The sequence below is a fragment of the Ursus arctos genome, unplaced genomic scaffold, assembly GCF_023065955.2.
Source record: "Ursus arctos isolate Adak ecotype North America unplaced genomic scaffold, UrsArc2.0 scaffold_6, whole genome shotgun sequence".
NCBI lineage: Eukaryota > Metazoa > Chordata > Mammalia > Carnivora > Ursidae > Ursus > Ursus arctos.
In genome coordinates this window covers 23694111-23719654 of record NW_026623078.1, presented here as the reverse complement: position 1 = coordinate 23719654, position 25544 = coordinate 23694111, and the positions used below count along the sequence as shown (strand labels likewise).

The following is a 25544-nucleotide window of genomic DNA, read 5'->3' as shown; positions in this document are numbered from 1 at the left end:
TAATTTCTCACAGTAACTCTATAAAATGGGTACTATGTCCCATTTTTCAGAGGAGAAAAATGAGGTATTGAATGTACATGAGAATGGATCTTAAAACCTAATGCTTAGTTTAAAAAAAGTAAGAAGCAGAATGAGAAATACAGCACAATACCATTTATAAAAGTAAAAGGTGTGTATATAAAACAGTAACGATTTTATGAGAGCATAGGTAAACAGAACAGCAAACATGTTAGAGTGGTTATTTACAGAGAAGAGAGTGGGAAATGAGAATGAAAGGAAATAAATAGGTAACAAGAGGGGCCTTGCCCACAGCAATAAGGACAATATGCCACAAACTGAGCAGTACCATGCCTCCACATTGCACCTGAGGTCCAACTGAAAACAAACATGTAACCCCCAAACTTCAAGCAGGGAGATGGTAATAAGTGGCTCCGGGTTACAGATCCAGAAAGCCGCACTCACCCAGCTGTCTCGCACCTGCCTCTGTGCAGCCCGGCTTAACTAGTCTGTGAATCTTTAGTTCTTGACAACATACCTGCCACATAGCTAAACCTCTTTAGGCTTCAGCATTTTGTCTTCAGCAATTACACAGTTTATATCTGATCTGGAGGAAGGGTGGATTCACAGTATTTCTTATAGGCCAAACTTAAGTGTGAGCTGAGCGGCCAGCTATTCGCGCATTTGTTCAAGTTTGTACTGAGTGTTTATTATGCGCGAGGCACCGGGCCAGGCAGAGGGCAGGGACGAATGAGCGAGAACTCTGGTATCAGTGAGCTCCCAGCTACTGGATCATTCTCCAACCATGGTCAGACACATCTTTCTCCTCCTGCTGTCCCCCTTCGTGGCTCCGCTGGCAGGGCGCAGATAGGTAGCTCGAACCTGCGCAGGAATTTCCAAAGCACTAACTAGCGCGTCTTAAGACCATTGGACCGCCACAAAGAACTTGCGCTATTGTGGTGGAAAACACTCATTTCCATTACTGGGAACTGATTTTTCTTGTGGCTAATCTTTCAAAATGGGTTGACCAAGAAGAACAACAAATGCCAAAATCACCCTAGTAAATGTGGCCAAATCTGCCTTGTTGACTCACGTGGTAACTTCTCTTCCTGAGCCGGGAGAATGTTTGAGAGACATATGAGGAAGGAGGTCGTTCTGTAAGGCAAGCTTGTGTGGCATGAGGCAGCCACAACCCCCCGGGGGTTCAGGCTTCCTTTATGCTTGGTTGGAGTTGCTTGACTTACCTCAATAGTTTTACAGGTGTCCTCCAGCTGGCTGATCACTCCCTGGACTCGATCATTGCTTCCCACAAGGACAGCGATGCCATCACTGAGCTCAGACTAATGAAGGGGAAAGGGATGCAAGATTTCAGGAGCTTTCTAGTCAGCACTGAGTGTGGATAAATCACAGTATTGTCCTCAGGGATTCCTAACCCAGAGCCCATTGAACCCCTTAGGAGTAACAGTGAGGCTTAGAAGGCCCGTCAACCTCCTGGTCTTGTAAATAAAATTCTGTATGGATGTGTATATAAGTGCATTTGTCTGGGAAGAGGTTTCGTAGTTGTCACCAAACTCTTAGTGGAGACTGTGACCCTGCTAAAAAGAATTGTGAACATCGAATCACAGACGATAGCTAGAACGTATTATGTACCTTCCATGTGTACCAGACTAACTCATTACAAACTTGAAGCTGGAACATCTGACTGGCTCTAGGGGAGAATTGTCAACTGGCAATTCCTCTCCTCTTTCCACTCAAAGGGCTTCCATTGTTTGTACTTAGCCCTTTCCAAGACTGGCTATGGACCACCAGGCAGCACTGAATGGGGTCTTAGGACACCTACCTGCTTGGTCCAACTCAGCCTTTAACTTCTTTATGATGTTGGGCAAATATGCCATCATTTTGGACCCTACTTTTCTCGAATATAAAGTGAGAAGACTGGACCAGAACTGTGGTTGGAAAACATTTTAAAGCTTCAGAACCCTTTCTTCAAAATGAAGCTAATAAGGAAACCCAAAGGAATTGCCTGAAGAGGAGCGGGGTGGAAGTCCTGCCAGTCTGTCCTTCTGTCCATCCCACGTGAGTTTCTAGGGCTCTGAGGGAAACAAGTACCATTCAGTTCTAACATGCTATGACTTGAGCGGAGTGGGTAGGTATGGAAGGGAAAAGGGGAAATAAATCATGAGCGGATTGAAAAATAAGTAAATGTTATAGATACCTCGCTAAATCCTGCTTCTTTGGCATCTAGTACTCACTGGTTTAGCTTTCCAATTTGATTCCCACTGTGATCCTCGCGGTAACACACTGACCAAATGTGGACTCTGTGGCTTCACAGAAAGCAGCTGAGATATGGAGCTGCTCCAGTTCTGGGGGCCGGGAGCGGCTGCATCTGTCCGAGCACACCACTGCATGTTTATTTGCATCAGATGGGCACGTTGCTACTTGCCAATGGATGAAACCTGGTTGGCAGGTCAGTGATAAGCTGGGGACAAACTATAGTTGGTCACAATGTGAGGGTTGAGGCTGAGGCCCTGGGATGGAGGCATGTGCCAAACTCAGAGGGGGCCTATCAGCAACTGGCCTTGGTGCAAAGGCTAGGAGGCCAGTTTAACTTAGCCTCGATGCGTAATACAATAGCAGTGGGGGAGAAATGGCCTGGGAGGGTGTGGCAAACAGAACCTTTTGTTAGCGAATGAAGAATTCCTGCGCCTGCAGTGGAAAGTTATCCTTTTCATATCTATAGTCTGAACTTCAAATGGCTCAAATCAGGTGCCCACACACGGCTTGTCTTCAGCAACCTCCAAGGTGCACAAGAAACAGTGACCCTTGCCCTCTGCGCACCTTCCCAACCCTTGGCACCCCTTTCTCTCTAGCAGTCCCCTTCCTCTCCAGGGAATCTAGCCAGTGGCCACGTGCTCACCAGCACATCGCCCCTTCCGCTCCTCCCTCTGTGCTGCTTGGCCTCAGGGCCATGTGGCTTGGTTGTTCCCCTTGAGCAAAGGGAGCCAATCACACAGGCACTTGGAAGGGGCTGCAAAGGAGGAGCCACAGGGGTCGGAGAGGCTCTGTTACCTTCTGCCTCTGGAACACGTGAGTTAGGGGTGCCACCTGGCAATCCTTGTGTGCCCCAAAGACCTTGCACAGAGAGCAGGTGGGCACTTCACAGTTCAGACAGTAGATGTTGATGCGTTCCTCTTCATGCTCCTCACACATGGGCTGGTCAGACTTCTTTTCTGGTCTGGGAGGAGGTAGGCAGATCAACATGTCAACTCCCAATGGGCCGAAGCAGAGAGGAGTGATGAGCATTGCTATTCCAGAAAACGCCCAGCATTGCTATTCCAGAAAACGCTACCCTTCCTGTGCTCAGAGCCCTCCAAATTCCGCTGCCCTGTGGTCAGCGGTGGTGTGCTGATAGATCTCTAACAACCAGCCCGGGGTGAGGGGGTAGGACTCAGACACTCTGATCTGTAGCATTTGACAATTTCTGTGGTGAGTGTCCCCATCGTGGCTGATTTCAAGTTACTGAAGGTTTAAAACACGTCTAGTGGAATTCCTGAAAGCTGAACACTGGGTTTTTGTGTTAGGAGTGTGCTTCAGCCCTGTCTCTACACACTCACAAGTCTCTTGAGGTACTTTCCAATTAAGTGTAAAGAAGGAGCCAAGTTGCTGGTAAACTAAATCTCAGGTTTCCCCCAGCTTTGCAGAGACGCTAGATCCCAACTCTGTAGGCTCTAGCAAACGCCCTTCCCGCCGAAAGGAGGAGGGGGGTGGGCTGGAGGAGCCCTCATCTCTGATTATGAGTCTAGGCGCTGCTGGGAAGCAGCTCTGTGTAAGAAGGAAAATGTCAGCATGTGATTCATTCATTTGTTTGGGTCTCTTTCTGCCGCTAAGAAAATTAAATGTAAATAACTTCCTGAGTGAGGACTTGACACTGATTAAGAGTGGTTAGTAAGTGCTCGGTGAAGGTAACAGTACTTTAAGCAATAAGAAAAATGCAAAATGCTGTTCTGGGACGTGGTGGTAACCTTGGAAGAAAGGATCTCACAGATAATCCCCAAGACTCAGTTTTCCCGTACAGTTCAGCACCAGCCAAAACTTTTCGGAACTGCAACAGGTAATAATGGGGAGTTAGATTTGTGTGTGTTAGTGAGATGATAACCAAGTGATGGGAATTGAACGCATGAATTGGGAGTGACAAGTCCTTGCTTTTTAAGAATAACCTGTTAGCTGTAGAATCACCTGGAGCAGCCCAAGTTCACAGCGCATTGCTATTAAATGGTAGGGCCCGGTACCTTCAGCGAGGCTTACGTATTATGATCAAGACCAAAATTATGCCAGTCGTGGTGTTCTAGGCCCTCTCTGGAGAGCATGGTGAGAGATGTGGGTGTAGCCTACTTCTGCAAAAACCTGGAATTCTTCCATATCCTAGCTAAAGAGCGAGGTTGTAAATAGTTTTCAGAGGTACCTGAAAAATATAAATACAAATCTATAACCTTTCCTCACATTCCCAAACACATAGTTATTTAAAAGATTTGGGACTGAATTTTGCTATTGTTTTCAAGATCCGCTTTTTAAAAAACTGCAGGTTTTAATGGGCCATGAAATCGATTATTATGGGCCATGAAATCAATTTCAGGGTCATGACCAGCATTGTTAAAATCAAAATAAAATAGAACAGTAAATACTGTGAACTACATGTAGTAAGAATAAGTAATGATAGCCGAGTCTTCTGTTTCTGGTGTACATAGATGTGTACGTAGGTACATATGTGTGTTTGTGCACGTACCTAAGCACATTGGAAACAAAAGTATGTATTTCATATCTATTTGTCTCTATATCTACCCACGTATGTAACGGTCAGCGTATCACAGTGTAAAATGTGCTTCTGCTGTGAGACAGGAATACAATGGTTGGGAAACCATTGCTATTGATGTGGTACCATGTAGCCGCAACCCCAGAACTCAGAGAAAGGCGGAGAATATACTGATTTACATCTATAAATCACTAGGTAGGAGTCAAGAGATTGGGCTGTTGGGAGAAGCCCTGGGTCTGGTAAGGAAATTGTATGGGCTTCCAGCTTCAAGATTTCAGAATCTGGTTTTTGTAAAAGCAATTTTTCTCCAGTATTATAGCAATATGTTTTCCATAAAGTCTGTGGCCTCCTGACTTGAATTTCTGCTATATTCTTGGAAGTCAACTGAGAAAAGTAAACTCTGCCTGGTCTGTTTCCTCCACCAAAATGTGAGTTCCACGAGGGCAGGTTTGTCTTCTTTTTTTGCCCAGAACAATGCCTGCACAGAATGCGTACTCAGTAAATATTTATTGAATGAATGAGAAAGGAAAGAGAATCTGCCAGATTAATGGACAGTACTCCTTGTGCTCTAATGTAAAACCACTCACCTGGGTAAGGCATATGAAATATGGGGAAAACCCAGGGTCACTTGGCATTCATGAGCCCCGAAGGAAGGGGCCAGACAAAATTCTGAAGACTCCATTTATAAGTGACAAAGCCCTCTGGGGGTTATCTAGAGACTAGGAGTGGTGGTTTGCTCTTTGCTTGGTCAAAGGCTTCTCCACCTCCAATATCTTCCCTACCATGTATCTCTGTCTCGTGATAATAAATGTCGAGTACGTGTCTGGAGCACATTTACTGGAAAATGGCACAGGTGATGCTTCAGTGGCTGATCTCCCTGCAGCATTTCCTGAGGGCAGCCTGTGGCCCACGTGCTATTCTGATGTCAACAGCTCTGACCAGAGACCACATCTACGATATATATAGTGCAATTATATACAGAGTATACAGAAACACTAAAAATGTGTCAATAGCCGTAAGGCTGTATGTTTAGTCTTGATTGTGATTATTTTTCCATAATGTGATACAGGCTGAGAACTACTGCCCATGTTCCTTACCAGATTTTTCTTGTTTACGTAGCAACACAGGCCCAGAGACATCCCCCACTTATACTTATAAGTGGGTATATAATAGAAACCTTTAGACGGCTTAAAACATATAACAGACTTGGGTCAAACGTGGCATAAATATGATGTAAATGCACTTTCATGAGGTGAGAGGGTCTGAGCTCGCAGCTGGGGCTCAGGGCTCAGCTCCAGAGGCGGGCAGTGGCCCCTCGCCATTCAGTGCCGGCCAGCCTCAAGGAGTCTGTAGCCTCTCTGGCCTCAGGTTGCTGGGACCATCGTGGAGCTTCCCGAAGGGTGGGCATCTGGTCTTGGCGAGGCATGGCAGGTGGTGCCCTCAGAGTCAAACTGATCTCCAGGTTTAATTCCAGCTCCGCTTCCCCATGTGGCGGCTGTGTGGCCTCGGGCAAGTTACTTAACCTGTTTCAGATTCCGCTTCCTTTCGTATCTGAAAATTGGCCTGAGGGTCTTCTAATTAAATATGGCAGAGTGAACCTATGCCTCTTTTGTGTTTCCTGTGGAAATCCCACTAAAATGAGAGCGACAAAATCTTAAAAATCACATTCTAGTCGAAATCAATAAGGACAAAAAACAAGCAAGATGACAGCAGATGAGAGATGTCGACCAAATGTTGGCAGTTGAGAACATCTGTATGAAAGGAAGTAACCCTCTGGAGTTGCATCTTATCTCTGCTAAGGGCCTGCAGGGGAGAAGCCTGCACGGAGCAAGCTGACCTGAGCTGCGGAACCCGGGAAAGGCTCTGGGACTTCGGAAGCCAGGTACTCTGAAGGCAGGCGTGTGTGGGAAGCTGCAAAGTGGAGCACTTTCTGCATATTTTGGGAGATTACTTGAGGATGTTCTCCACAAAAACAGCAGAATAAACCAGCAAAAGAAACATAGGTTCTAGGAAACAAGGATTCAACCCAGGGAAGGGTACAAGTAGGCAAGGCCCAGCCATGGGAGGACACTGTCCTGATCATGTGCAGTGAAAAGTCGATAGAGAATGTCTAAATCAAAAAATCAAGAAATGGGGGTGCCTGGGTGGCACAGCGGTTAAGCGCCTGCCTTCGGCTCAGGGCGTGATCCTGGCGTTATGGGATCAAGCCCCACATCAGGCTCTTCCGCTATGAGCCTGCTTCTTTCTCTCCCACTCCCCCTGCTTGTGTTCCCTCTCTCGCTGGCTGTCTCTATCTCTGTCAAATAAATAAATAAAATCTTTAAAAAAAATCAAGAAATGGGTGTATAGTTGTAGGATACAGATGTCACTGGGTGATAAGAGAAAAACTACTAAAACAAGTGGTTGGCTCTGGGGAGTGAGACTTGGGGGTGGAGAGAGAGTGGGGTGAGAGTGGAGGCCTCCCTAGAGGTCTTGTACTATTTCAGTGTTTAAATTATGTATATGAGTTAGCTTCAGTGAAATATTCAGAAATTTTAACAAGGTAATAATAATAATCACAATCTCACAACATTGTTGTGAGAATTAGAGAATTATACACGATTCATGTGTAAAGTTGAAGTACTCAGCACGTATTAGTTTTACTTACTATAAATTAATTATTATAACTTTCATGATTAATACTAGTGAAATAAATTCCTGTTCTTGTCACCTCCCAAACTGTGGCTGGTTCCTGCAGAAGTCTAGGTAAGAAGGCCAGGTGTTGTCAAGATCTACAATCTCCAGTCTTTCTGTGGGAGGTCAGAGTTGACCAGCCCCTCTCCTTTGTGTCCCCACCCCAATTACTGTGAGCCAGAGACGGGTTCATCTCACTCTGTATAGCCAAGGTTATTCTAAGGTTGCCTAATGGACTCTGCGGCTCAGACTTCTGGGCTGGCAAGGCTGCCCGCCTCCAGGGAACACCTGGGTTTATGCCCAAACAGAAACACCTGGGCCCTCTTTGCAACTTGTAGTTTTACCACCGAGTAAAAATGTCCCAAAGGCAGGTCTCAAGTTCAAGAAATAACAGCGTAAGTAGAACTTGATAATCAGAAAAACACCACTAGCGCACGCAGTTATGAGCGTCATGGTTGGACATTCGGTTCGTTACTTTTATACAGTTTGTTCACCTGGGCACTTTTTTGGCAAATGCACGTGTAGACTTTATGGTTAAAGTAAGGGTGTATCTTGTGGTTTTGCTAATGCTACAAGTTTAAATATTTCTTCTGCTCTGCATTTCATAACATTAATGCTGTTATTTCCCATATTTCAAGCTCTCACTGTAGCAAGTAGCAAAATGCAATAGAACATGGAAGAAGCTTTGTGGTGTTGCTTCGTCAGTGGGCACTTACAAAGTAACCATTCTGTGCAAGACACTGTACTAGGCACTGAATCAGCTGTTATATATAAACACCATTAATAATTGTCTGGGTTATTAATTGACTGGTTATTTTTTTTAAGAGACAGTGCGTGTGTTTGCATTTTAAATAACGTAACACAATCAGATCCGATCTGTGAAGCAACAGCAGCAACAATAGCACTTTCCTTCTTCTCCAGAGACTCTGGAAGCAATGGAAATAGCTGACTCCGTGTCTCTGCAATATGTCATCAGCAATTACTCTTCTTCCCCAATTTCATCTAGATTCTGGCACTATCTAATTTAGCTTGAATCTTAAGCAGAAACTAATAGCCATAATGATTATAATAATTATATGTTAGATTTATAGAACAGCTTTCCTTCTAAGAGTGCAAGGCTCTTAGAGCCCTGCAGATGTTCCATAAATACATGTCTCCTAATAAGAATCACAATGAGTTCATTTCCAGATGGTCTCAATATTGCTATCAAGCTTTGTGGACCCGACTGACCTGCGTACAATTGAAAAAGGGCTCTTCACACCGTGCCTTCTAGGAATGAACTCCTGCAGCGTTGTCTCTAGGAAAGGAACTCTATAGCCAATGTGATTTGATGAGGAAGAAGCTTTTGTTTGTTTTTTAAATGAATGGATGCATCTACTGAGTATCTACCAACAGGTGAATGCTAAGAGACTAGAGAGGCAAATACACTCTAGACACTAGAGAAGCATAACCTGAATGCCATCCCCCCCACCCATGTCTCTAAACTTTAACTTGCTAAAGGACAGGACTGTGCATTGCTTTGCAACTTCCCAGAGTCCGTACCATAACTAACAATGTTAGAGAACTTTGTTTTTATTGTGATCATCTAGACAATTTTCAGATGAGACTGTCTAAACTAGGACCTGGACTATTTTGGAAAATGCCATTTCTATTAGTTTTCCTTGAGGTTTTGTACTATAAATTTTCTGCTGTGTAGACTCTGGAGCTACAAAGGACCTGTGAAGTGCAGAGACGTCTCAAACATACGTCATACAAGGCTTGGGTGGGCCGCAGTACGCCTCTTTCAGTATTACCGAATGGCTTAGTGTTAGTGAATTACTTCATTCTTAAATCGATACGAAGGCCTCGGGCACCAGCTGCCTCCTCCTTCCATGCGCAATTCTCACATTGGGAAGGACTCTCTTGGAAAAAGATTTTCTGAGAAAACAATGTCTGTGATTGGCAAACAAGCATTTGGTGTATTGATCCGTTAGAACAAACAAACAAATAGACAACGACAAGCTTCAAATGGGGTTGACACACGGAGGAACCATACCTGGTGGACTCCTGCTTGTAGATGTCAATGATATTTTCCACCAGTAGGTTCCTCTGAAGGCCATATATCCCATGTCTGTCCAGAACCACTTCGTGTCTACAGGACGGGCAGCGAAACCGGCCCCCTGATGCCACGGTGGTACCCCCTCTTGTGGGCAAATACGGGTTAGAGGCCTGTTCTTGCCAAGCGAGAAAAGAGGAATTGAGTAATGCCACACGTAGTTTTTCTGAGACTTCTTTTCACTCTGTTACTACGAACGACATCAACTTCTACTTTAAGCTGGCCATGAGATAATCCCTTAGGGCCTCCTCAGCAAGTGGTCCTAAAACACGGGGCCAGCACTTACCCACAGTCAGTGGCCACGTACCACGTTCAGCATGAGGCACTTTCCATCCAGTGTTTTCATGACCAAAACTTCCGGCCAGAAACTCCAACATTAACACCTTGGGCAGCAATTCATTTACGATTTTGAAACAGATTCAGTGTTTTGAGGTTTTTTTTTTTTTTTTAAACAAAGATGATTCTTAGCATTTAAGTAAAACTAGATTTGGGAGTAAGGAGGAGGCAGACAGCAAAGCACAAAGGAAATCATTTAAAAAAATGTTTTTCTTAAAACGAATGCTGCCTTAAAAAGTTTTCTAAAAGAATTCGCCTAAAAGTTAAGCACTTGATTCTGAGAAAAGAGACTCTTTTTACCCCCCTAAATTCCAAACAAACCTACCTGGAAAATATCACTGGCACATTTCCTACACAGGTTATGCTGACACGGGAGAATAACCACGGGTTTCGTGAACATCTCTAAGCAGATAGGACAGATGAGTTGCTTCTCCAAGTTATCCATGGTCTGCTGCTCTTTGGAAAAAGACTTATAATTCAAAGATGCGCTCATCTCCTAGCCGTCCCTCTGTGCACTGCCAGGGAAAGGGTGCTCCGAATGGTTTCTGCAAGTGTTTCCTGGAAATAATTCCAAGGATTGGGTGATCAAGTGTCCTTTATGGTTTTCTCAGTGGCAGACATTGTTTCAGGCCCAGGTTCAGAGGAGGTGTCGGACCTGTTTTTAGCAGCGGGGGGTCACGTGACAGTGGGCTGACTTGTCCATATAAGCCAGTGACAGGAGGATGGATTCTGACAGGTGACAGAGGACAGAAGCCAACATTCCTGCCCCAGGGAGTGAAGAGAGTGGGTGGGAAGAAGGATTACAAACCCCATTTAGACAGGGTGGTGAGGAGAGGGAGGTCGAAGCTGACAGTTGTCAACAACAAATGCAAATGTGCATGCCTAGTCACTGAGCCACGCCCTCTGTGAACACTCAGTAAGACCGAGGTGACGGCTTGCTCCAGGACTGGGGAGAATGCGGTCCAAGAGTCTAACTGTATAACAAATGCTATTTCTGCCTTGAGAGCTCAGGAAGCGAGTCACCAAGAGTAGCACGATCATACTGTCTTAAATGAAAACACACAAAACATGTCTCGAAATTCATTCTCCTGGCTTTACAAAGGCAATCATCTAAAGACATGCTAAATGTTGATTTTTTTTTTTCATCTTTGTGAGAGTTGTGGTCCGGGAAAAATTCTGATTTAAAAACTGAATTCAATCCTTTTCACCATGAAAGTATCTATGAAAAAAAATCCAAACACCAGTCGATGTCCCATTTTTTTAAAGTTGTGAATAAAATTCTGGTAAGTTCTTTTTTCTTCCGCTTTGGTCTCCTTCCTCCCTAAACCCCTCTTTCATCCTGTATGCCTACAACCCCCTCCTGACACACACCAAAAACACAAAGAAAACTTGACAATCTTTATAATTTAAATTTAGTTTGCAGCAATAATCAATAATGAGGTAGTAACTGGCATGTGGGGTAGGAGACCCATTATTTCATCTTTCCATAAAGCAGGGAACAGATACCAGTGCTGCTGCCAACTGAAGTAAAAATAGAGTCCTGCTTCCATACCTGGATTTTCTCTGGTCTGAAATCCCTCCTACACCTCTTTGCATTGGCCTCCTCCTCCAAGTTGATTTTTTAAATGACAGTCTTCCTGGTCATTTCTGATGTTCTTGGTGTGCTCTTGAGTCATAAATAGTGATCATGATGTTTGCCAGGATTTTGTGAAAGAACTGTTTCATCAATATATAATTATTTAAAAATTAAAAATCAGGGGCTCCTGGGTGGCACAGCGGTTAAGCGTCTGCCTTCGGCTCAGGGCGTGATCCCGGCGTTACGGGATCGAGCCCCACATCAGGCTCTTCCGCTATGAGCCTGCTTCTTTCTCTCCCACTCCCCCTGCTTGTGTTCCCACTCTCGCTGGCTGTCTCTATCTCTGTCAAATAAATAAAAAAAATCTTAAAAAAAAAATTAAAAATCAGATCAAAAATGAAAAAGAGATATGTATCTGTTTATATGTGATGAATTTGCAGGTTAATTTCTCCTTGATTTAAAAATATTCAAACAGTGAACACATTTTGTCAATATATTGCCAGTATGCACTTAATCACAAAGAGTAGGCCAGTGTGGCTGGTTATTTGTGGTCTTATTGCTGTGGGCACTAAAAGCTTATTGAGAATCTAAGAAGCTCGATTAGCTAATAATAAGTTACGTGTATTCATAAACATTTCAGGCATCTTAGGAGAATTTTGTGATTCCTTTCAGTATATTTTAGCAAGTCCAGGAAAGAAGGGAATTGGTGACATTGTTTTTACGGAGTTAATTCAGTTCACCCAGCCTAGGCAGTTAACTGTATTATCATTACATGGGCTATGGAGGTCTGAACGCAATATGTGAGTTCTTTTCTAGGAAAGATAAAGTTTCTACAGTAAAAGACTCTTCAATCTAAGGAAAAGCACTTGAACTAGTAATGTACAATATAGCCAAGACTATCCTTATTAGAGGAATTCATTCTTTCAAACAATATTCACTGAGTGTTTATCATGTGTCCCCATTGTGCTCAGCTCCGTGGATGGAAGGACAAGCGAGACACAGGTGATTGTCCTCAAGGAGCTCAGTCTAACAGTGGAAATAAGACACTCATATACAGAAACATAGTACGAAACAAAATGTGCTAAAGAGCCACAGACTTTCAGAGCTGGATTCATCAGGAGGGCTTCATGGGTGGGTTGATCCTCTGAGAACTTAGGCGAATGGGTGTATAGTCAGGTGGGGCGTAGTTGGGGCTTTCCAGGGCAAGGCACAGAAGCAAAGACAGCAAGGCACAGGAGTGCAGGGAATGCTCAGAGCGCACGGTGCTTTGGGCCCAGTGCAGAGCATGCTGCTGGCACATTGGCAGGCCACAAACACCAGGCTAAAGAGTTTTTAACACTTAAGAAATTAGGCAACAGGAAGTTGTTGGAAGTTTCTCGCAGAAACATTTCCGCGAGAGGTGTGCATTGGTGGTTGGGATAGATTAGGGTGAAGGTGACCTAGATAAAGACCAGATGGGAGGTTGTCGCCAATAGCCCAGGTGAGAGGTCATGATGCCCTGGCGCTGGGCGATGGCAGTGGGGAAGGAAAGGAGGAAAGGGACTCTGAGGCTGTGAAATTAGGATCCACAGGGCTGACTCAGGTGCTCTGAGTCTGAGCAACCAGCGATGATACAGTGAGAGGTGCACAGTGAGTCAGGAGACAGTCCTTCCAATCCAGCTTCCATGTCTACCTCGCTTTGTGGTCTTGGGAAACTGACCTCACTTAGCTGAATTTCAGTTCTTTTATCTGTAAGCGAGTGGTGTTCATAACGTAGCTTAACATTATTTGTGCGGGGGGGGAACCTTTGAAACAATATTAATTTTGACATTAAGAATCTTCAATTCAATTATTTAATGTAAAGTTGATCTCTTTCCTCTCTGTTTTTGTTTCTTGCCTTGTACTTTTTCTTAGAACGGCCTCTAGGAGGCGACCCAGCAAACTAGCAAGAATCCCATAGGCTTAAAAGTCAAGTTGGTGGGTAATTACCACTTTCCCCTCTTCACCTCTTTTCTCCATTCTTTGCTCTTTTCCACTCTCAGAGACCAGCAGGGCATGAGGTAGGCATGTGAATTGAGAGTGGGACATGGGAGTAGCACTCTGCTCTAGGGAAAATTTTAGTCTGCTCCCAAATCATTCACAGAGTTTGAAAGATAGGGAAAATTCTGAAACTGAATCCGATTTCAAGGCTCTGGGATTTGGAGTGGATCTGTGTCTCCACAGAGTCATGACAACCAGCTCAGTCTCCTGAAGGTGTCCTGGCCTGTATAGGAGTGATGCACAGCCTTCTCCCCTTCCCAAACCCCCACCCACCACAACCAGGACAGAGGGTTGAAACCAACTGGGGGCAATTACCCAGGGAGTTGGTTTAGTTGGAGGCCCCAGTTGCCCCTCATTCCCAAGTCCTACCAAACTAGGACAGGGTTATGTTTACACACGTTGAGAAGCTGAAGCCAAACCTCCACTGCTCTCACCTCCTGGATGACCAGCAGTTTCCCAATTCCCCAGATAAGTCAGAGGAAGCAAGATGAGTCCGTAGGAACCTGACTACATGCCCAACAGCAGACTTGGCATTAAGGCATGAAAACAGAAAGAGAAGACTTTTGACCTCTTTCAACCTCTAGCTACCAGGCCCAGTGGGCCCAGACTTCAGGAGACATAGCATAGAAGTGAAATGTGGGTTTTAGTGTGTTCATCTTGGGAAGGAAAAAAAGGGGGTTCTAAAATCTGTTACTTTTAGGACTGTGTTTGACCCTTGAACAATAACATATATGGATTTTTTTTTGTATAGTGCAGTACTGTAAGTGTTTTCTCTTCCTTATAATTTTCTTAATAACATTTTCTTTTCTCATGTTGCCTGGGGAATGACAGATCCGACATTAAACCTCCAGAAACCTGGTTGAAACCATAACACTGTGGAGGAGTGCAGACCTCCAGTCCTTTATTGTAAGAATATAGTATATAATACATGTAACATACAAAATATATGTTAATTGACTGTTTATGTTATCCGTAAGGCTCTGGTCAGCCGTAGAATATTAGTAGTTAATATTTAAACAGTAGGATATTAGTAGTTAAATTTGGGAGGAGTTAAAAATTATATGCCGATTTTCAACTGCTTGGGGGGTCAGCACACACCTCCACGTTGTTCAAAGGTCAACTGTGTACTGCCACAGCAAACATAATAAAAATGTACAGAGTACTGATCATTTCTTATAACAGCTCTCTATAATAGGTATTACAATTTCCACTGAGCCGACTGTAACTCAGCCAGTTAGTTGCCTAGTCAAATGGCTGCTAGTTGTGAAGCAGATTCGGAGGAACATCTTTTGACTACAAATCCCATGACCTCACCCACTAAGCTATACCACACCCACGCTCTACAGCACACTCTCCATTAGAATTTTCTGTAATGATGTAAATGTTCTCTATCTGTACTGTGTAACTTCTAGACACAGGTGACTATTGAGTACTTGAAATGTGTATAATGCAACTTGGGATCTGAGTTGTAAATTTTATGTAATTTAAACTTACGTTTAAACAACCATAGGTGGCTAGTGGTTACCATACTAAACAACCAGCTCTAGAATATGTGATATAAAAAAAATCTTGGGAGAAAATTGGAGTGTATTTAAAGGATTCTCTAACAGGAACAGGGTCTCCTTCTTTTAGTGGATTTTATACTTCCTGGGCAGAATGATATGAATTTCTAACCCCAGAATAGTTAGGAGAGCGACATCAACTCTTCATCCTAACTTGCAAAATAAGAAAGACCATTCTGGGAGTTGGAGGCATTAGAAGAGAGCTAGGGAACCAGAATGTTCTTAGCATTTCATTTACCCATGTTCTCTTTGTCTCTTTAGCATAGGTAATTGCAAATACAGGTACTTGAAAATAATCAAGGCTTAGCTCAAGGAGCTAGTCATTCCTCAAACAGAGTAGCAGACTTAAGGTCAAATGGAAGGTGGGCTAAAAAGAAGTAAAAAAATTGATACGGTTTGAAGCAAAGCAGTGAGGCAGAGACAGAGCAGCCCTGCTGGAAGGAAGAGAAAACAAAAGGCACTAGAATGCTGATCTTGCTTCTGGCTCAACATCTAAGGTAGAGAGGAAGGAGAATTCTTCCTTCTTGTATCCACTGGAAGTGAGAAAGTTGGTGGCTAAGACATTAAAACAGGGAAAGAACGCCAGATGGTGGGGATGTGGAGGCAGAGAATTAGGAACCGCTTAAAAAGGAGGTTTAGTTAGCCTGGAACACGAGGGCATGAGTGAATCGGGACTTTCGGGTCAACTCCAGCCCTGGTTACATCTCTTGAAAATCACTTTAATTCCATGCCAAAACAAAGACCAATGCTTAATATTGTGCTGACCAGGTCCTCTTACACTAAGACAGTGATGTTATTAATTCTTCCCTGCAATACCCAACTGTTCCTTCCATCCATCCATCCATCCAACCATCCCACTCTCGCTCCCTCCCTCCGTTAGTGAGAACACTAATACATGACCAGTGGGGAGAAGGCAGCACTTCATTCAGGATTTAGATGAGCTGGTGTTCTAAGAGCCAGGCTCTGTTGATCAGTGCTGCTAGATATAACCCATCTGACCACAGAAGACATATGTACAGTATGTTATTTTGGTATTCTGGGGCTCAGGGTGTGAGTTAGAAAAGCATTTTCTAACCAACTTTATAAGTTACTTGAAAAAAATATAACCCAGAACTCTCTTTCCAGTAAAAGGATTCTTGCAATCTTTTTACACCAAGGACTCAACTCATGATATCTACAAAATACTTAACATTTTTCTTCTGTCTCCGTTGTCAGTCTCTTCAGTTTAGCTGTCTGTCTGGCAATAGGCAAATTGGATATGTGATTTTAAAAATTTTTAATGAAAAGAAACATTTTACAAAATCTAAAATCAAAGAGAAATGAATCAACTTGAAAAGTACTTTACAAAAGCTAACACTATGGCATTTCTTTCATGAGATAGTTTGCAAACTTCTGGCTGTAAGTTTTTCTTCTTGATAATTACTCCTCCAAATCTGTTGTTTATGCATTTTATTTTATTTTTTTTAATTTTTTTTGTTTATGCATTTTAATTCATCATAAGTATCTCTGAGGATATGTTAGAAAATTAACATATTTTACTTTTCTCTGAACATTTCTTGGCATAATTCACATGCCAGAAATGAACAGTGACTGTCCCAACTAGTAGCAAATACTTTAGCCTAAGGCCTTCCCAATTGTCATGACTGAACCCCTGGCCCTTCTTGACTCCACTCTCAGCACACACAACCTGCCTCACCTTCCCTCCACCTCAGTCTCCTGACTGATTTTTCTGAATTCACTCTTGCTTTCTGCAATCTGTTTCTCATATGTCACTCCCTATTTAAATCTCACTAATGGTCCTATTACCCGTGGAATAAAAAACATTAATCCTCACTGTGGTCTCTAAGGCCTGACATGATCTGGCTCCTACCTACCTCTCTGACCTATCTTTCCAGTAGAAATAAGATGTGAGTGACAAGTATAAGACATATGTATAACTTTAAATTTCTAGTAGCCACGTTAAAAAACAGAAACAAATGATATTAATGTTATTAAAAGATTTTATTTAACACCCCCAAAATATAAACTATTATTTCAACATATAATCAATATTTTAAAAAATGAGATATCTGTGAATAGAGATAGTTTTACTTCCTCCTTTCCAATCTGGAGGTCTTTTACTTTTTTTTCTTGCCTTATTGTACTGGCTAAAAACCTCGAAACGAACATCCTTGCTTTGTTCCTGATCTTGGGAGAAAAGCATTCATATTATTAATATTAAGTGTGTTGTATTAAGTGTGTGTTTTTCATGGAAGCCTTTATCGGGTTGAGGAAGTTCCTTTCCCTTCCGTTTGCTGATAGTTTTCAAACTCAGGAATGGACGTGGAATCTCATCAAATGCTTTTTCTGCATCTACTGAAATGATCACGTGGTTACTTTTCTTTAGCCTGTTTACCATGATGAGCTATGTTGATTTTTGAATGTTGAACTAGCCTTGTATTCTTGGAATAAATTCCATTTGGTCATGATGTATTTTCCTTTTTATGAATTGTTGAGTTTAACTGGCTAAAATTTTGTTTAAGATTTTTGCATCTATTTTCATGAAGGACACTGGTCTGTAGTTTTATTTTTTCGTAATGTGTTTGTGTGGATTTGGGATCAGGATAATGTTGGTTTCATAGATTAAGTTGGACAGCATTCCATCTTCTTCAATTTTCTGAAAGTCTGTGTATACTTGGTATTATTTCTTCCTTAATTGTTTGGTAGAATTCACCACAGAAGCCATCTGGGCCTGGTGTTTTCTTTTTGAAAAAACATAGGAGTTAATACATGTAAAGTAACTAGAACTGTGCTTGGCTTATAGGAAGTGCTGTTAGCTATTATTTTTTAAAAATGCATCTTATATTGTCAAATAAAACTTATAAATGTTTGTTACAGAAATTAAAAAATATTTTATAATTTTAAAGAAGAAAAAAATTACAGTAATGTTATTATCTAAAGATCACTGCTATTAATATTCTAGTGCATTCTTCAGTCTTTTCAACAGATAATGCTTGTTTATATTGTTATTGTTTATATTGCCTGGTACCCAATTTATTAAATTAGTATTTGATTAACATTTCCCATGTCAATATTTCTTAAGAAGTATAATTTCAATGGTTATGTATGCTCCATTAAATAGTCATACCATAATTTATGTAACTATTATTTTGTATTTTTAGGATTGTTCTACTTTCCCTCCACAGTAGATCCAAACATCTCTTTCCTGCACTTCCATATATATTTGTAGAAACACACATGCAAACCCTCAGAATATTCCCTCCAGGCCTTCCTTTTATGGTACTGATCATATACACTAATAACAGCTAATGTTTATAGTATGTTTACTATGTGCCAGGCCCTGTAATATGGGCTTTACATGTTACATCTCAATTAAAAGTAGGTACCATTTTTATCACCCCTATTTAACAAACAAGGAAACTGAAGCACCAAGATGTCAAGCAACTTGCCTAATGTCACTTGGCTAGGGAATGTGAAAGCCAAGAAAGGCCATCAGATTTCACAGCCCACATGACTATGTGCAACACTGCCTCTCAGCTTATACCTTTAGACTTTTGATAGGAATTCCATTCCACACCTGAGTTGCTAATCCTGAGATGTTGTTTGAGTTCTTGCCCAGCTCACTGGCCCTGAACATGTGCTCTCCACCTGGATATTGGGAGTATTACTTCCACTTATTATCCATTTCTTGCTCTTATAGTCATTTATAATTTTACTGCTAGCTCCTCCAGTCAGTCAGTTAGAGCACTCATAATCTCAACTAAAACTGGGACATATCATCTGATAAAAGTATTCCTTTTCCTATTTGGAAATTTATTTTCATGAAAATAATGATATATTTTAAATGAATCACTATACACTCAATTTAAATACTTTATTGAAATGAGTAAAATGAGATAAAAATGGAGACTGTCCTAGAAAAGGAAAGATATACCAATAAAATGTGGCAGGTTGTACACATTGGTAACAAAAACGTGCAGTTTGCCTAGAACACTAAAAGGAACATGAGATAAAAGAATTGTCACTTATTAATTGTAATCCTCAAAAAAGGTAATATTTCTACTGTTGTCTTTGTCTTTGAAAATGTATGTTTTGTGTTCAGAACTGCATAATGCTTCAACAGCTTTTCAGTGCCTATATTCTAATAAATTAGAATAGGGAGAATTTACCCGAAAAGCCTTTGTGTGCAATCTGCTCAATTTCTGAATCTTTTGGTGAGTGTGTTTGTATTTACTTTTTGTTTTGTCTTTAACAAAATAGACTATGCTCAATAAATAGATCTTTTTTTTTTTCTTCTTTCATTTAATTCCTTTTCAGCGCTGGTTTCCAATTCTCCACAATTACTTCGCAGGAGGAAAATGGCATTAGAACTCTCCTCAAGTAGCAAGCCTCTGGGTTTAAGGCCGCTCTCCACTTCCTCACCTCTCTTCCCGTACCCCCCTTGCTTTATCCTATCCTACTAGCGGGACACTCCACTGAGCTCAGTTGAGATGAAGCCGAATGGTTCTTACTTCCTCGGCTCAATGTAAGTTTAAGGCAGCCAGCGTCCTTTTTCCAAGTTCTATGTTTTTTTGTGTTGTTTTGTTTTTCTGTCAGCTCCCCCTAAATATGGGCAGTTTAGTATCAGATGGGTTTCTGGAAGTGCAGCGAACAATCACAAATCACAGAGAGGGGCACAGATGTTAACTGCAATCCGTAGCCGTTTTTGGACAGAAAAAGAACCAGTTTGGTGAACTTCCCAAAGTAAATGGGTCTAAGATTTTTAAGTTGTGAGAATAAACTATCAGCACCCATTATCCCCTGTCTGGGAAGTTTTAGGGAGCGGTAACCTCAAGCTCGTCCCACCTCTCGCTTGTCCGATGGCTGACTTCAAGTTCTACTTCGAGCTGAATGAGAATCAAAAGAAAAACTACCGCAGGGGGAAGAGAAAAGAACTGGAGGATGCGGGCATCGATCCCGCTACCTCTCGCATGCTAAGCGAGCGCTCTACCATTTGAGCTAATCCCCCACCGCTGGGCACGGCTGGTTATCTCTTCCACTAGAGAGAGGTCAGAGCATTTAGAAACGGAAACTATATTTTTCTTGATCAAGCCTTACAGCTAAGGCCAAAATAGCAAAATTAGCAACCTCTCTCCTTCGAGCCGGAATCGAACCAGCGACCTAAGGATGGCCACGGGCACAGCGCCTACAGTCCTCCGCTCTACCAGCTGAGCTATCGAAGGGAGCGGGATGGCGGGGCGTCGACTTTACTTCATAATTCTTACTCTCTAAGGTTCGTGTGGTTTCCACCGCGTTTCTTCTGTGACTCCCAGGTTTGTTGACCATAAGGTATCCTTCTAGCGAAACCCCGTCTCCTCACGGCAGCTGGAACGAGCGCTCGCGGTGCCCGCTCTCCAGAGCTCTGAGGAAAAGGGCCAGCGGCTGGCTCGGGGCTTTTCTCTGTGCCCAGGGGACTCGCGAAACGCCGAAGACGGTTTAGAGACAAGCAGAAGGCCGTGTGGCCCAGCAGCCGCCCCGCCGAGCGCAGACTCACTTCGGCGATTACTAGGACCGCAGGTTAGGGTGATTCACAAAAGATTTCACACGGGGGGTACCGCCGTAGGCCAAAACTGGAGCGAAAGCGCAAGCATTTCCAACTGTTCGTTGGAATGTTATGTGTATTAGGGAAGGGGACCCGTGGAACGGGCCGTAAATCATACAAAGTTGGTATTAAAAAAAACAAAACCAAAAAAAGAGCATGTTGTCTCCTTCGAGCCGGAATCGAACCAGCGACCTAAGGATGTCTCTCGCCAGGAAGTCAGCTACAGTCCTCCGCTCTACCAGCTGAGCTATCGAAGGGACGGGCAAACTTTTTGTGCCCCTTGAGATTCAAACTTAGGAACTCGAGTAAGTACAGCCGCCGGTTAGAAGTCGAATAGAGCATGCGTAATTGAGGAACGGGGCGGGGAAGGGAGCGAAAGCCTGTGAATTGTTTCACGCGTGCGCAGAAAGACAACCCGGCTCCACCTCGTGGGACCCTGACCCACCGGGGAAAGAGGCCCCTTTCTCGTGTGTCTAGGGCTGGGGGTGCTGAGGCTCAGAGAATCCGACGCCACGTTCCTTTGCTTTTCCTGTACTACCCTGCGCTGGGGTGATTGTCGAGTGTGGCCTTACCACTCTGTAATCTGTACATCCCCTCAGTTTCTCTTCGTGTAGAGGGCCAGTGGCGCAATGGATAACGCGTCTGACTACGGATCAGAAGATTGTAGGTTCGACTCCTGCCTGGCTCGGATTTTTGTTACAATAGATTTTAAAAACCAAAGATTATTACTTCTTAAGGGTTCATCAAATCACAAATGCCAGAAGTATTTTATCGCACTTTGAGTTCAGAAAGCTGTTGCGCGTCGGTACCAGTACCACCCCTTCGAACTCTCGAGCATTAACGAGACGCTGCGGCGGCCGCGCCCCAGGCCGCCCCCGAGAGCGTTGCGACCCCGGCTGGGAAGAGCTGGGGGGTGAGCGGCTCAGAGGCTCCAGGTGGGAAGCCAGGTGAGGGATCCGGGAAGTGAAGCCTGCAGTCCCCGTGATGAAGCTGGTTGAAATCCCAAGGCTGCTTCTGCTGCTGCTTCCTTCTTCGGGTCTCTGAAGATAGTTGAAGACTAAAGTCACTGAGTCACTAGAGAAAGTGCCCACGCACATCCCCGACATGGCAGAGGAAAGAAAGTTAAGGTTATTTACGATGTCTTTTTGATCCTGTTCCTGTTTTACATTTCATCTTAAGGGTTCTGAGCCCCTCCTCGGTTGTAAGCACAGGGTAAAAACCATCTAGTGACTTGGGTTCTGCCCTCAAGGGTCTTTTAACCAAGAGGGTGTAATGTGGGTTTGAACAAATTGAGTTTTTATTTTGAAGTTATTGATCTTATTTGTGGGGAGTAGTTTAGAATTATTTCTTAAATCTCTTAAAGGTAAGACAGCAATTCCCAAAAGTAAAAGCTTTAATAAAATGTGAAATAGGGGAAGAGATAAATTAGGGAAGAGAAAAAGTGGAGTTGGGGGAAAGGACTAGTCTTTAAGTGGGAAAGCAGCTTCCTTAAGGCTATACAAACGGTTAAAGAAGCTAAAAATTGGGGGATCCGGGGACACAAGTACAGACCATTTGAACAAAATGATGGTGGGTTTTATTTTTGTTTCCCAGTGAACATTTTGCCATTTTTGAACGTAGCAAGCTGATACATGTTTAAAGTTACATAGTGTTTCTTTAGAATTAAAAAAAATTACCTCTGTGGGAAGTTGGGGACATATATTGCACCTCTTCCCCCAAGTTTGTTGACAGAACCTTTAAAATTAGACTACAAGGAAAGAGCCTCCATCTTATTCCTACTTTCTCCTCACTTTACAAGGGGTTTATTATTTGCAGAGGTTAAGGACATGGCCATCATCGCACTGTGGGAGAAACTCAGGCTTCCTGGTCTATCTCCTTCTTGTGCTTTTTCCCCAGCAGCCAGCCAAAGTAACACCCTCCAAGAGGACCAAGATGGTGTGTGATTTCTGGCTCTCTTACTGTGACAGAAATTCACACAGAGCTAATGTAAATCAGACAGACAATTATTACGATGGGAACCCAAGAAGGAAATGTAACTGGGCTTCCCTAAGGTTTTTCTCTCGGTGCCTCTCTGTATTTCTCTAGTGCTCACAGTTGGCAACACGGTGCTACCCCCCCCCCCAAATTCCTGATGGTTTCCCCTCACAATCTATTGCTGTAGATCAACTGTTTGTATCTTTCCCTGCCACACAGCCAAATTCATGTTGAAAACCTAATGCTCAAGGTGATGGTATTAGCAGGTGGGGCCTGTGAGGGGTAATTAGGACAAGAAGGTGGAGAGTGCCCTTAAAAAGGAGGCATCTGAGAAATCTCCCCTCCCCTCCACTGTGTGGGCGCCGTGAGATAGAAGTTCAGCAGCCTGCAACCTTGGAAGAGGGTATTCACCAGAACCTGATCGTGCTGGCGTCCTGGTCTTGGATTTCCAGCCTCCAAAACTGTGAGAAACAAAATTATCTATTGTTTATAAGCTACCCAGTCTGGGGTATGTCGTTACAGCAGCTTAAATAGACTAAGATGTCTATCAACCGGAGACTCCTTTCTCTTTCTCAATCCTGACTGCAAAACCGTTCGTTGTTCTGGCCTCAGTTAGATGCTCACCCTTAATCCCCGAACTGTGTCCAGGGGTCAGGATTACATGCAGCCCTCAAGGCTAGCTCACCTATAGGCATATAGTTGGGCACATATTGCACTCCTTCTTCCTGAGATTCCAGTGAAAAGCTAATAAAGATAAGAAAAAAAGTCAACGCAGCATGAAAGACAACGGTAGTTACAATGAGCTAACCTGAGATTTTAAATAATTTCTGGGATGTGGAATGCAAAAGAGGTTATGTAGACACATAAGCCAGGATGGAGAAACACACAGCTCAGAGTACACATTCTAGAAGCTAGCAGACAGAACTATTCTCCCCGTGGAGCTCTCAAGAAGCTCCAGGCACAAAGGTAACCGTACAAGGGTCAAAAGGCCCACAACGTTTTGCAGCTGCTGGTGTATTTGTCCCAGGTGGAGCTGCCTGGAGAACTGCTTAAGCAGAGTAGATAAGGCTGGGGAGAGTGGCAGAGTAGAGCCTAATAATAATTGACATGGAGAGAAAGAAAAGCCACCCCACCCCACCCCATTCTCAGAGTGCAACTCTCCTTGAGTTAGTAGTTTGGGGGATCTGAGGGCAGCGTGGCTATTTCCTCTCGTGCACCATTAATGTAAAAGCCTGCATGTCTGTAGGACCAGCCATTTTACAGACACAAACCAGTGTAGTCCTTTATTCATGAATATGAACAAATATCTACCAGACATTTGAGAGGAAACAACTTAAAAAAGAAAATCCAAGATAAATACACCACAACTGATTCAAAAGGAAACAGATAATGCAAGAAATAGTACAGAACTGTTTTTGAATTGCTAATTGATATCCTTAGGGACATCTAAGAGGCTATTACAGTAATAAAAACCAGTAGAAGGTGATATTAAAAAAGGAGCAATGAGAAAATAGTTGAGTTCTTGAAAACTAAAAGAGTTTGCCAAAGTGCAAAATAACATATTGGTCAGGGCTAAAGATCAAATTTGGAGATATAGAAGATAGAATGGAAAACACCTGCCAGGAAACAAAAATATAGAGAGCAGAAAATATAAAAGCATGGGGGATAGGCCCAGAAGACACAAGGCTTTTGAGTTCCAGGAAGAGAAAGTAGAGAAAACGCATGGGAAGGAGTGGAAGAAAGACATTAGTCATCAGATCAAAAGTGCCATCCAAATATAATGAATGAAAAACAACCATGCCTGGACAGCCTAGTGAAATGTAAAATCTTTGAGGATAAAGATGAAACCCTAAAGGCTTTCAGAGATGGGGACAACAAACAGGCTAGCTACAAAGGAACGAGAATCAGATTATAATCAGGCTTCTCAGCAATGATGGATGCTAGAACACAGTAGAGCAAGACCCTTGAAGTTCTGTGGGGAAATAATTTTGAACCCAGAATTGTATAATCAATCAAGGTAGCAATCATCTATGAGAACAAATAGGTCACACTTGTGAGGTGTCATAAAATTTAAATCCTATGATTCTTTTGTGAGACAGAAGATAAACATTCCTTGAAGATGTTATACTGATGGTGTTCTGTAGGAAGCAAAAGCTGACAACAACAAAGGGTGGGGGGGAAGAATACAAGAAAGAGGAGAACATAGGATTTAAGAAAAAAGGGAACCAAGCAAGGAACTCAAGTCCCAGGTTGGCAGTGATGCAGCAGGCAAAAAAGCAATCAGGACAAATTAGGAAAAAACCAAAAGGGTCAGGGGACTCTAATAAGATGATCTTTCGAGAAGAAGGTGGATTCTTTCACAATAGTTAAGTCATTAAGGACCAGGAAGACTTTAGAGATACTGTAAAGCATGTCATTTTTGCAAGCTGAAGATAATTAGAAATTTCTGGAAAAAAAAATACAAAGAGCTTTATAAAGAATTCATGGTCCAAATATAAAGCAAACTAAAATGTGGTACAATTTTGAGAGGTTGATGGCATATATTATGGACTAATTTTCCCATACCCATCTCCAAATTCTATTACTGAAGCCCTAACCCCCAGTACCTCAGAATGTGACTGTATCTGGACATAGGGACCTTTAAAAAGGTAATTAGATTTAAATGAGGTCATTAGGGTGGGCCCTTATCTAATATGACTACTGTTCTTATAAGAGACTAGGACACAGAAAACACCAGACATTTGCAAGAATGGAGAGACAACCATGTGAATACACAGCAAGAAGGTGGCCATCTGTAAGCCAAGGAGAGAGGCCTCAGAAGTAATCAAACCTGCTGAAACCTTGATCTTGGACTTCTAGCCTCCACAACTGTGAGAAAATACATTTCTGTTGTTTAAGACATGCAGTCTATGGTATTTTTT

General features: G+C 42.8%; 1 protein-coding gene and 4 non-coding genes across 10 annotated transcripts in view; 1 reads left to right on the top strand and 4 right to left on the bottom strand.

Annotated features, from left to right (window-relative positions):
- TRIM55 (tripartite motif containing 55) overlaps nucleotides 1-10607 on the bottom strand; it is a 41965-nt gene extending 31358 nt beyond the window's left edge. For 2 of the 6 annotated variants that reach the window (XM_044390340.3, XM_026516408.4), the window contains exons 1-4: nucleotides 10237-10583; nucleotides 9516-9688; nucleotides 3067-3232; nucleotides 1242-1337 (exon numbers count right to left, since the gene is read on the bottom strand). In XM_044390340.3, coding sequence (XP_044246275.3) covers nucleotides 1242-1337; nucleotides 3067-3232; nucleotides 9516-9688; nucleotides 10237-10404 — 603 coding nt within the window. In that variant the 5' untranslated portion in view covers nucleotides 10405-10583. Of the gene's footprint in view, nucleotides 1-1241; nucleotides 1338-3066; nucleotides 3233-9515; nucleotides 9689-10236 lie in introns of all 6 variants that reach the window. The other 4 variants (XM_044390342.3, XM_044390344.3, XM_044390343.3 and 1 more) reach the window with 4 other exon arrangements.
- Nucleotides 10608-20003: 9396 nt separating this feature from the next.
- Nucleotides 20004-20076, bottom strand: TRNAA-AGC (transfer RNA alanine (anticodon AGC)). Its single transcript has one exon. It is a non-coding gene; the product is annotated as a tRNA-Ala (tRNA).
- Nucleotides 20077-20200: 124 nt separating this feature from the next.
- Nucleotides 20201-20290, bottom strand: TRNAY-GUA (transfer RNA tyrosine (anticodon GUA)). The gene is given in 2 exon segments: nucleotides 20201-20236; nucleotides 20254-20290. It is a non-coding gene; the product is annotated as a tRNA-Tyr (tRNA).
- A 523-nt stretch (nucleotides 20291-20813) lies between these two features.
- Nucleotides 20814-20906, bottom strand: TRNAY-GUA (transfer RNA tyrosine (anticodon GUA)). Its single transcript has 2 exons — nucleotides 20870-20906; nucleotides 20814-20849 (listed from the first exon to the last, which is right to left on the bottom strand). It is a non-coding gene; the product is annotated as a tRNA-Tyr (tRNA).
- Nucleotides 20907-21264: 358 nt separating this feature from the next.
- TRNAR-ACG (transfer RNA arginine (anticodon ACG)) lies at nucleotides 21265-21337 on the top strand. Its single transcript has one exon. It is a non-coding gene; the product is annotated as a tRNA-Arg (tRNA).
- The last annotated feature ends 4207 nt before the right edge of the window (nucleotides 21338-25544 follow it).